Source organism: Photinus pyralis, unplaced genomic scaffold (genome assembly GCF_008802855.1).
Source record: "Photinus pyralis isolate 1611_PpyrPB1 unplaced genomic scaffold, Ppyr1.3 Ppyr1.4_LG3a, whole genome shotgun sequence".
NCBI lineage: Eukaryota > Metazoa > Arthropoda > Insecta > Coleoptera > Lampyridae > Photinus > Photinus pyralis.
Genome location: NW_022170509.1, coordinates 497,728 through 508,516, shown reverse-complemented (window position 1 = coordinate 508,516; position 10,789 = coordinate 497,728). Strand labels below are relative to the sequence as shown.

The 10,789-nt window shown below is 34.5% G+C and overlaps 1 protein-coding gene across 9 annotated transcripts; it reads left to right on the top strand.

Moving 5' to 3' along the window:
* Nucleotides 1–223: 223 nt before the first annotated feature.
* LOC116165846 (endophilin-A-like) lies at nucleotides 224–10,755 on the top strand. Of its 9 annotated transcripts, none has more exons than XM_031480546.1 (10): nucleotides 224–338; nucleotides 3,934–4,002; nucleotides 4,051–4,401; nucleotides 6,344–6,410; nucleotides 7,900–7,956; nucleotides 8,210–8,310; nucleotides 8,365–8,468; nucleotides 9,411–9,502; nucleotides 10,084–10,161; nucleotides 10,308–10,755. In XM_031480546.1, exons 1-10 carry the CDS (start codon nucleotides 294–296, stop codon nucleotides 10,454–10,456), a joined length of 1,113 nt encoding a protein of 370 aa, XP_031336406.1. In that variant the 5' UTR covers nucleotides 224–293; the 3' UTR covers nucleotides 10,457–10,755. The 9 variants fall into 9 exon arrangements, with proteins under 9 accessions (XP_031336406.1, XP_031336405.1, XP_031336401.1 ...); XM_031480545.1 differs by having other exon boundaries at nucleotides 10,072–10,161; nucleotides 10,308–10,754; XM_031480541.1 differs by having other exon boundaries at nucleotides 8,225–8,310; nucleotides 9,411–9,628; nucleotides 10,072–10,161; nucleotides 10,308–10,753.
* Nucleotides 10,756–10,789: the final 34 nt, after the last annotated feature.

Below are 10,789 nucleotides of genomic sequence, written 5' to 3'. Positions count from 1 at the left end.
TTGCCGCTATGGGTCCGGGCCCACATGGCCCCATGCTAGATCCGGCCCTGGATCCTTGCACAGAAAATAAGAGAAAAGTTGGAGTCATTGAGCTCTTGCAAAGCAAAGACAAACACCTGCCTGTAATACAAGGGGCAATTGCATTAGTAGTGATTATGGTTTGTTATACCAATTGCTTTCAAGATCTAGACTATTACTGCTTACATAATAACAATTCCGCTACTATTATTTATTCCATGTGTAAAGAGATGTTCTCGCTTTGTTAACATTCTATTATTGTTTCAGACATAAATATGGCATTTGCAGGACTGAAAAAGCAAATAAACAAATGTAATCAGGTAAGTGTATATACCTACTTTTTCTGTTATTTTGGTCATAAGACAGTTTATTAGTTTAGCTACACCGAGACCCGTTTATTATTGCATTATATGTAACTATGGAAATTTCATTAATACACCAAATTGGTTTTTGCACTTTCAATTAATTATACAGCTCGCGTGCTTAGAATTTAATCAAATTTTAGTCGGACACAGTGCAGGGGCTTTTTTTTCATTACTCGTGCTGTACAAAGGTAAAGCACCCGTATAGTACGCCCACATTACTGAAAATGTAAAGCTTTATTAAACATTTTCGTGGAATTATAGCGCTAATGAAACGTTGTTCTAATAATAAAATACCTGCATGTTGAAATTCCCGCTCAGTTTCAAGAGATAACATTCGCAAAGAGAGCTATCTTCCAATAATTAACATTGCGTGTAACAAGGGGGAGTAACTAATTTTTGTTTCGATTACCTTTTACATTTCAGTCATTACAATAAGTGTTTAACTTTTATTTATACCGACTGAAATGATCAAAATCCCTGCAAGAAAGAAAACCTTACAAAGCTTGTTTGCACATAATACCCCGCACGCAGACGGGCGATAAAAGAATCTTAAATTACCTACAGTTTTCTCTTTAATAATCCAATTAATCTGGTCGTAAAAGGGTTTCCGATATTCAGCGGCACTTTTTAAAAACTCTCGATGACAGCTTCAGGGAACTTCACATTTTCTTTATTAAACTGAATTTTGATAAATAAGATGAAGATGAAGAACTTTTAACTTGTACTTGTGCTTTGGTTATCAACGCTCGAACTAACTTTTTCTGAATACGGACAGATCGTTTCCCTTGACGCTAACTTAAATCTTTTATTAAGATCGCTTAACTTCTTCTGCACACTTTATTTCGAAACCGACGACCTGCATCTTCAACAAAACAACTAGGGCAGATTTCCCGAGATTTAGCACGCTCTTTAAGTCAATTCCCTTCGGGACCTTTCATTAGAGTACCATGAAGAATAAATCCAGTCTCTCCCTCTCCATTTTGATAGGCGGTTAGAGAGAAGGGCGGTACTTGGCAGAAAACAGTTCCTTTCGTTGAGACCTTTAATTAGAGTACTAAAGATAAAACTAATTTCCAATAGATAACAATAATATATAAATAAATAATTTTGGAGTTTTTAGATGTTCTGTATTTACAATTTTGTTTGGAAAACTCGAATACCTAGGGATTCCGATCCGTTCTTCTATTATCCGTTACGGTCACCGAGACAAAAGTTAAAGAAAAAACGCAAATTTCAGAACCATTGACCTCGTTTTCAATTTATTACGGAATACGCTGTGTAGTTCATCTGAATTGCGCTTTACTGACCACACCAAGGTCAAACAAATAAACCTGTACAACAGAGCACGACAGTTATCTGGAACTTTGATGATCTTTCTCTTATAAATTGCGCTTGTATTATGCTTTTTCCTTGCACCAAGAGGAACCTATACATTTCTGTGTGCAATGGCGTGCGATCATACCCATAATAATATGAATTTGTGGATCATGTGAAACTTACAAACAGGTCAGATGTAAGTTGGTAGTGTGCTTTAGTGTTAATGTACCTATTATTGTTTGTTTGTTTGTTTTATTTTTGACTTGTCATGTTATATACACTTTTACCTGTAAACCTTTTTTGTTTTGACAACTGTAAGTGCTTTGCACCCAAACAGGAACGTAAATAAATAAAAAAAAAAATAAAAAAAAATAAAACAGCTGTTCAGTTAGCTTAAAACAAATTAAAATTGAAACTTATAATCTCTCCTGGTACACATTCGGGAAAATCCTAATACTGTCTTAAAACTTCTCATTTCGAGAGACTCGGTGGCGTCGATCAACTTCCGCAAATTCTAACAGCGATAAGAACACGTGCGTTAATTAAATTTCGTCCGATAACAAAATTTCTTATCGCAAACGACCAGATGTCCCTACATTTTAACACGTAATTTCACACAAATCCAATTAAACAACACGCAACTACAAACAATTCCTAGATAATCCTCCAGATTTACACGTAATAAACAAACTGAAATGTTCTCATGCACAGGGTGTCCCGTCAGTAGACCGAAATAACGTCTACATGACATTGTGTGCACAACAACATATACCTTCTTTGGTAGATTTTTTAAAGATTTTCTTTTATTTTTGCAAAAGATATTCATAGATCTGTATAGCCACTTTCGAATTTCCAAAAGATAGATTATTTATGCAAGTATACATAATAGTCTGTCGGTCTACGCATTTAGAACATGTACTTATATCTTTCAGGCGCGAGAAAGATGATAGCTTATATACTGTAGTAAATCCTTATTACTGGGATTCGCTTTGAACATTTACTTGCTACCGTGTATGAAGTTCGTGTTTCCATAAATACAAAAATAAGTCTTTTGGTGCTTTTGATTCGTTGTGTAAACGTGTTTATTTTGGTTTTATGCTCATTCAAAATGCTTGTAAAAGGAAATACATATTGTTCTGCTTCACATGAACGGTTGCCTTGGTATTGATCTTTTATAACGCGCTAGTCGATACCTATAAGTTGTTTTAGATGCATTATATTTTCAGCATCGTCTTTGAAGGTTTTCGTTGTTAATTGACTAATTATATAATTATAACAGTGCATGGTATTGACAACGTCTAAAACCTTACCGATGTATCTCACTCATCTTAATTGAGTTTTAGGAATTTAGTCGCAGTCTTGAGTGATTCCATACAATCATTTATTATACAGAGTGTTCCTAAATGTGGTGTAACTACGTAAGGGGATAATTCTTTGGCATATTTTATGACTAAAAGTTCATATAAAAATAGGTCCGCAAACACTTTACAATTTTACAAGAAACCAAAAAGTTTCCAAATTCTTGTTTCATAGTCTACTAGTGGTGCACCAAAAAAAAGTTAAGGAGTAGAAAAAGGAACATGACCCTTGAAAAAACCATGTAGATTCTTACTACCATTTCTATGATCAATGATGTAAGCCCTTTAACGTAACTTATATTTCTATATTAAATTTGAACGAAATATCTCAAAAACTCGAGGAGATATAAAACTTAGAAAATCTTGGAATTTTAACACCCTGTAACGAAGCGTTTGCGGACCTCTGTTTATGTGACCTTCTCGTCACAAAATAAGCTCCTTCGTAGTCCGTATATACATGACGTTGACAAAAGTGTGGCACATAATATTTATTGGTGGAAACAAATTTAAGTTGATGGCGATTTTGACTATTAATCAAAAATCGTTTTTTGGACATTTAGTTTATTTGCCGCCCAAACTTTTGTGACATATGTACCTACTTGTTGTAAAAAAAATTGCTCTAATTTTCGCATGTCCTTATCACTACAAACGGATTTCGACTACTGAGAATAGTAAAATTAGGATTTTCCTATCCGACAATGAACTCGATGATAAATTGTGTGTTGGTACAAGATCGTTACATTGTTCATTTTGATAATGTGGTATCTGTTATCATTACTACTGTCATTAAATATGTCCGGTTTCCTTTTTACAATTCCCGATATCTTTGAAATATTGTATTTGCAAAATTAACTGATTTGGCGATTTATTTTCAGTATGTCACTGAAAAAATGGGAGGTGCGGAAGGCACAAAACTGGATTTGGACTTTATGGACATGGAAAGGGTGAGTAATTTTCATCGCGAACAACTTTTGAACCGTTTCGATTTGTAGAAAACCGATGTAACATATGAATTAGTGGAAGAGTTACAAACCAAAACTAAAGAATTTTTACAACCAAATCCGACGGCGAGAGCTAAAATGGCAGCAGTTAAGGGAATAAGCAAACTTAGTGGTCAAGCTAAATCGAACACGTATCCTCAACCAGAAGGTGTTCTAGGAGACTGTATGCTTTTATATGGTCGAAAATTAGGAGACGACAGTATGTTTGGACAAGCTCTTGTGGAAATGGGTGAATCTCTGAAACAAATGGCGGACGTCAAATATTCGCTGGACGATAATATCAAACAAAATTTCTTGGAACCTTTACACCATTTACAAACGAAGGACCTTAAAGAAGTTATGGTTAGAATATTACTACATTAACTATAAGACCAGACTGTTTTAATTGCAAGTTTTACATGAAATAAGTTCTGGTTGACTTGGTGAATTCCGAGGGGCAAATAACTCCTTAAATATGGTGTACACGTGGAATTTTTAATTACTTGATTACCTTTTCAATACTTTAATTACGTTTTGAGTATGTTTTGAGTCTTTTCATTACCTTCAAATACATTTCCAGTACTTTGATTACATTGTGAATATTTTAATTATCTTTTCAATATTTTAATTCCTTTTTCAATCTTTCAATTACAATTTCAAATACTTTCATTACTTGTTTAGTATTTTGATTACATGTTTGATAATGGTAAGGTCAAGTTGTTGACACGTCATGTTGGCTTGCGTACTGAAATGCTTAGTGAACAAGGTCAAAAATGTTAATACATAAGGTATGGGTAAAATCAGTAGTAGGCTCTGGTAAAATCCTTTCCCTTAATCTCAGCTGAAATGTGTTTCTTTTACTTCCACTATCCCCCCCAAGCAGAACAACGAGCGAAAGTGCGATAGCGTCGCAAAAAACAAAAGGATTGCTACAGAAAGATTAAACAATTGGATGTAAAAAAATTATGCTCCCAAGGTCACACCTCGACGCCCGTCAGCCTGTGCCGCCCATTCATAAATAGCAAACGCGTTTTCCCTTCGGAAAAATGCGGTACAACTTTGCTTTTCCAAAAAAATTGAAAAAAGTGGGGAAGGGTCAATTTTACCGTTTAAAAATATACATCCCCGCCCGGCCGATCAGTGACTGCAGTTCGTAATGCTTTTTCTCTGCATTGACAATAACAAATTTGGCAAAATCCAGAGAGCCTGTAGTTTGTTCACTTTGTTTCAAGAAAGTGATTTTTAAAAAACTCAGAACTGATTTTGCGAGGCACCATTCTGGCGTACCTACTTGGAGAAAGTTTGAGGACATTATTGTTGAAACCTTTAAATCATTCTGCCTCTCATTCTGCTTTGGGGGTTCCACCAACAGAATCCAAAACAATTCGTACTTTTTCGATCATACTTCTCAATCAAAAGTTATAGACTAGAAACCAATTTCGAAAAAAAATTTAAAGGGCTGTAACTTTTGAACTAGTAGCCCAATCTTGGAACTGTTTGAAATTATGGATTCTACAGGCCACATTCTATAAGAAATTTTTTTTTCCGGGTCGATCTGAGACAATTTTTTTTTCGGGGCTCAAAAAAAGGCAGTGTATAACCTTCCTTTTTTACCAAAAATCGACTGCACCAAAATTTCTCAGGAAATCACTTTTTCTTATTAATTTTCATGCGTAGAAACCACCATACAATACTCGATAAACTATATACCTACTTAGGATTTTTTTAGTAGGAAGATACTAATGCTATTAGCATTTTCCAAAGGGCCCACTGAGTGTGACAGTTCAAAGTGATACTTTGAACTCGTTCACAATGGATATGCCTAACCAATTATAGTACAATATGGTATAATAGTCCTCCACTTGAATTGAAAGTTGGCATCCTTTCCAGTGAAACGAGAAGTGGATAGCGAAAAGGAATGATTCAAAAAGTGACGTTTATCAAATATATAGAGTATCTCCAAATACTTCTTAATTACTTCAAATATATTCAAGTACATCTCAATTACTTAAATTACTACTTTCGAGTATTTTAATTATCTATGATTATTTATTAAATATTTTGATTCTATTGAAAATGTTCTGATTACTTATTAAATGCTTGATTACTTTTCAAATATTTTAAGTCCTACAAATACACGTTAATTACTTACAAATACCGTTAAATATCAAATATTTTAAATATGGTGTACACTTTTTTGGAAGTTGTTTGCTTCTCGGTGAATTCATTCACATTGCCTTTGCTATTCACTAAGTCAACTTGTTTTGTAATTAGGAATGAGATTGTTACTAACAATTCATTTTAGCACCATCGGAAAAAACTGCAAGGGCGTAGGCTAGATTTTGATTGCAAAAGAAGAAGACAAGCAAAAGGTATGTAGCCACTTGGTGACATTATACAGTTCTTTTGTTAAGTTTCGATCCAAAACAAACACAAACACTCACCAGCAAACCCTCAGTTTCTTTAATGGTGTCACAATGAACGTTTAAAGAATGAACAAAGGTGCTTAATATTAAAAAAAAATAAACTTGAGTGTCCAAAATGTATCGTTTGGGAGATGATTCTTGTTTCTCAGCATATACTTAGAAGACTTTTAAGTATACCCTTTGCAAATGTATTTTTCTAAGCGGAATTGTAAAAAAAATTCTGATTTTTTTGGAATTTGTTATCAAATTTTCCAAAATCAGTATTGGAGTTACTATACGTATAAAGTTTGCTCTTACATTAGATAGTTTTCAAGAATGCTAATTTAACATGATGAACAGGCGCCAACTAGAAACCTAATTTTCTTAGCTAACCCTCGCCACCAGATTTTGGACGGATTTGGAAAAGAAGACGTTAATGGCTACAAAAAGGTTCTCATAGCCCTGTCACAAAAAGTCTTTTTTTTACACATTGTAGATTTCTTTATAAACCCCTTACCTTTAGGGGCGGTTAATAATGTCACATGGTTTTTTTTAAAATATTATTATTATTTTCTACTGTGCTTTGATTAAAAATATTTGATTGTTTTAGTAGCTAATTAACAAATGCCTTTTTCAAACACAGGCTGGCAGCCAGGTGTGACTTGCTTGATATTTAAAAAAATATTTAGTTATTCACGTATTGTTCGTTTTGGATTTTTTTTCCATCATTTAACACTTCCATTTACTGTGTCTATCTAGTGTAGTATTATCTTTGGAGTAGGGAGAAAGGTACTTACCCCTGCGTGAAGTGAGATTGCGCTAGAGGTTAGATATAAAAGATTCCGTAATAGAGTGAGGTGGGACAGCTAGTATTAAAACCTTTTTGGAAGTTGCAATGAGGAGACAAACCCAGAGCCAAAGAGGCGTTGCACCGGCAACTGTACCGTGTCTTATTAAGTCGAAAGTCAATATATTCGCCTACAACTCCAAAGTTGTTGTAATAGGGCAAATGGGATATGTAAAGTATCTAAAGAATATTTTGGAAAACCATGTGCACCACATGTCTTGTATTTACCTCCTTGGAAACGTCATATTTTGGGAGATTGGGTAGATCTCAGATGAAGCATTTTGGAGCCTCGGTTTATTTGAAAAAAGATGTTTGTTTTCTCTACCACTCAATTTTTGTTTACATATTTAACAAACAACCACAAACACAGTTTTATCTTACGCGTTTAATTGTCAACTGCTGACAGATTCACTAAAGAATTGGCCGTTTGTTGCACATCTATTAATTTTAAAGGCACCAGTACTATTCAATTTACCATAACTAATATCGGCAAAGATGTATGAGCAATGAAATCATGTAAAAGATAACATAGTTAATTGTCAGATCTACACCTACTCTTTACACGATTTCAGGATGTAAAACATTATTGTAAATGTAAACATTTTATAGCTTCTAAGACTCCAAGTCCCTATTCTAGTCCAATTAGAACACAAAGGCGGTCTTCTGGTATGTGATTACACCATTTTCTCAGAATTCCTTTTTGTAGTTTTGCTTCCAATCATTCATAGTAAAGTATTCCTAAAGCTGTTCTTGACCAACAAATGAGTAGTGCCTGAAGACGTTTTATTGCTAGTGTGTTTACCATTACCATGTAAAATACAGTTATGTCACATTTCTTTCGTTTCAAATGATTAGTTTTTGTTTTTCCGTGGTTTTTAGATTTTGTTTTTAGTTTACTGATATAGAACTTATGAAACAGGTTCACATATTACAGATGAAGAAATCAAAATGTCCGAAGATAAATTCGCAGAATCTCTCCACTTAGCTCAAATGGGAATGTTTAATTTATTAGAAAATGATGTAAGTATCCGTCAGAGTGCCGGGTTGCTCGTTGTTAAAACTTATTATTCGCAGGTAGAACAAATTTCACAGTTAGCAACGTTTGCTGAAGGTTTATTAGATTACCACAGTCAGTGTACTGAGGTACTTAGAAGCCTAACAGAAACTTTATTAGTCAAGTAAGTATTATATTCATATATTTAATATTAATTTAAGAAATGCCCCAAGTTACATATTTTAGTAGACTTTTTAGGGTATCTTATACACATAAGTATGACTGGTTGCATTAAATAAATCGTACAGAAGATAGGTAGGCAACATGTCATTTTACTATCTTAGAAAATAGTGTCACAGGTGTAAATATTATACTACAGACTATGTTATAAATTGGTTAGAGTAACCAAACCAAAAAACGATTAACGGCACCGCCACCACGTCTTCGTCTGCTATTTAAATTCTTCCTTCATTCAGTTTTCGGCGCTCTTCTACTTGATTTTGCGTCTTCGAAATTAAACATCTGTGTTTTCTTATCCCAATGACCGGATTTAAGTGAGATAACTTTAACAAAACATTATTTCGAACTAAACTTGCTAAATGAGCAATCAAATCAAATAAAAAAACGATGAACGCAAGGAATTTGCACATAATTAGGGTTGTCCATTAAATCGAGATACTACAGTGTAGGTTCACATGTGTAATAATTTACAGTTTTACACAATGATAGTATTACCATTACCCTTCTTCCTATAATTCATATCAAAGTCTGGACCAAGTACAAGTATTGAATAACTAAGTGCCATGGTTCCTGTAACTATCAAAATAACTTCACATCCATTATTTTGGGGGCTTTGCTTTGTGGATCAAAACAAGGTCAAAGTGCATTTCAGACAGATCTGTGTGCTGTATATGTAAAACCAATCTTCTGTACGCAAAAAGGTCAAAAACGTTTATGCAATTTTATGCTTCCTAGCAAAGAGAGCAAATAGAACTGGAAAATGAAAAAGATCTATTTAAGATCCTTCAAAAAATGACGGATACGGACACAGACCTTGCCGAATGTCTTGCGCATCACTAGTAGACAGTACTGGACAAATATTTACATATTTTTCTGTTATTTTTAGGAAGGACGAGGCGGCAAATCGTCCGAAAATGGAGTTCGTTCCGAAAACGTTGGGTGATTTGAATATAGAAGGTGTATCGGATGGAGTAAATGGTACAAATCATCACAATTCTCTATCAATCACACATAATAATCTAAAGCAACGTCCGAGACCTTTACCCAAACAAATTCCTCAATATACCAGACCTGACCCTTTTGACCCTTGGAGTTCCGTAACAGGTATTTTATTTATTTTTTTTATTTTACCCATTCGATTTATTTATTGTTAATTATTTATTAATTGTATAATGGGATTGGGGGGTAAGTAGCATTCTATTGGTTAAGGTTCATTTATTTTTTACCCATTTCCTTGGTAATCCACATCCTTTCTAACTCTTAACCTGTATGCACGTAACAATCGCCAATATTCTACGTGACTATCTCAAATTACATTGTTATTTGTGTAGATGAGTTTAGCTTTGATGTAATAATTTTCACACGAGGTGAATCATTTGGAAGTGTGCCAGTCTATTTTAAATTTAGTCTGGCCGTGACAGAGAGTTATGACTGATGAAATAGTTTTCCGAGGTGTAAAGTATGTTTGTAAATTTTGTGTAAAATGTTTGCATGTGCCAAACGTGGTGAAGGGTTTCTGAATTGCTTTGGTTGTTGTTCTGATGCAGATGTCTTGTTAGGCTCTTCCCAGGTGTCTTCACCGCAACATAAGCCTCAGGTGCAACTAGATTTACGTCCTGGGCAACACTCCGCGAATGGTAACTCTCTTTTTCTCATGTGCTTACGTTCTTATTGTAGCTCTTTGTGTATGCCTTGTGAACGTTGGCTTGTATGCGTAGATAGGCGCACCTGTATCCGTTATCTATTTGATTTTATAGCTTTTGGTAACAATTTCATTTTTTAGCCTCACCATTGCCGTCCCCCATGAAATCACCTGCACGAACGCCTATATCACGGACTCCATGTTGTACCGCGTTGTACGACTTTGATCCAGAAAATCCAGGAGAACTTGGCTTTAAGGTAATGTTTGTCTTTCATTTTGTAGTATCCTGATTTCTATTTTATTTGAATTTAAATATTACATGGGCGCAAGAAATTAATATAGGAAATAAGGGATTATAACCATCCATAGCTGTTTGTTGAAGGAAACAATTGATATATACAGTGTGTTTGTCCGTTTTGTTTACACATAAGATTAGATATACCTCCTGCAAAGCAGGACTGGTGTAATTAGTCTCTCTAAATCGCCTTTTAACAATACTAATTTTCATACAGAATGTTCCAACCAAAGGCGGCAGTATTGAATTTACCTTCTCCCACTATCTGTAGCTTGGTGCCATATATTGAAGTGTCCTTTAGCTTTGTGGGCCCTTTTCTGCATGCGAA